Source organism: Acanthisitta chloris, unplaced genomic scaffold (genome assembly GCF_000695815.1).
Source record: "Acanthisitta chloris isolate BGI_N310 unplaced genomic scaffold, ASM69581v1 scaffold29374, whole genome shotgun sequence".
In the NCBI taxonomy this organism is placed as follows: domain Eukaryota; kingdom Metazoa; phylum Chordata; class Aves; order Passeriformes; family Acanthisittidae; genus Acanthisitta; species Acanthisitta chloris.
Window position 1 is genome coordinate 15,658 of NW_008670366.1, and position 806 is coordinate 16,463.

General features: G+C 54.3%; 1 protein-coding gene across 1 annotated transcript in view; it reads left to right on the forward strand.

The window, feature by feature from the left end:
* The window catches only part of CHRDL2 (chordin-like 2), a gene marked incomplete at its 5' end in the record, with an annotated part of 18,440 nt that overhangs the window by 7,967 nt on the left and 9,667 nt on the right, over positions 1 to 806 (forward strand). The window contains one exon of the mRNA XM_009073656.1: positions 489 to 683. Within this exon, the coding sequence (XP_009071904.1) occupies positions 489 to 683 (195 nt within the window). The remainder of the gene's footprint in view (positions 1 to 488; positions 684 to 806) is intronic.

Consider the following 806-nt stretch of genomic DNA (forward strand, 5'->3'; position numbering starts at 1 on the left):
AAGGGGAAATCACAGTTCCTTTCTCCTCTTGGTGGCTCTCCCACCATTGTGCCACCAGAAGGACTCTTTCCAGTCCTTGGAGATGAAGCCCTGGAGGAAATTTTGGGACCTCCAAAAATTTCCATGGAGAAGTCAGCAGGTGGCACTCTTCACTGTGCTTCATGCCTGTGACAGCGTTGGAAGGACCCTGGGCTTCCAGAGTTTGGGAGGCAGGTGAGGTCCTGTCCACACTTAGCCCTCGCCCCCACCAGGGTGGTGGAACCCAGCAGCCTCCATCTCCTGAATCCTGGTCTCCCTGCCCCATGGCACCTCCTGGGTGGAGTGGCTGTGACATCCCAGTGCCCACTGCTGACAGAGGACCATGCTCCTCAGGACAGCTGGACCAGCCATGTCTGAGGTTTTGAAATGCATTGAGCTCCACCAAACCTTGGATTCACAGAAAGGAGGAGGATTTATTTCCACCAGCAACTGTTTTGTCTCTCTTCCAGCTTGTGTTTACAATGGGAAGACCTACTCCCATGGGGAAGTGTGGCACCCAGTCTTCCGGCTCTACGGCCTCCTGCCCTGCATCCTCTGCACCTGCAGGGATGGCGTCCAGGACTGCCAGAAGATCACATGCCCCAAGGAGTATCCATGTGAATATCCAGAAAAAGTGGATGGGAAATGCTGTAAAATATGCCCAGGTAGGTGGGATCCCACCTGCTCCTGCAGGTGCCTTCCAGGTCCTTCCTTAACCTTGGCTGAAAGCCCCAGGCAGACATGTGTAAGGATTCACAGCACTAGTGACTTGAGTTCACACTGGGTGA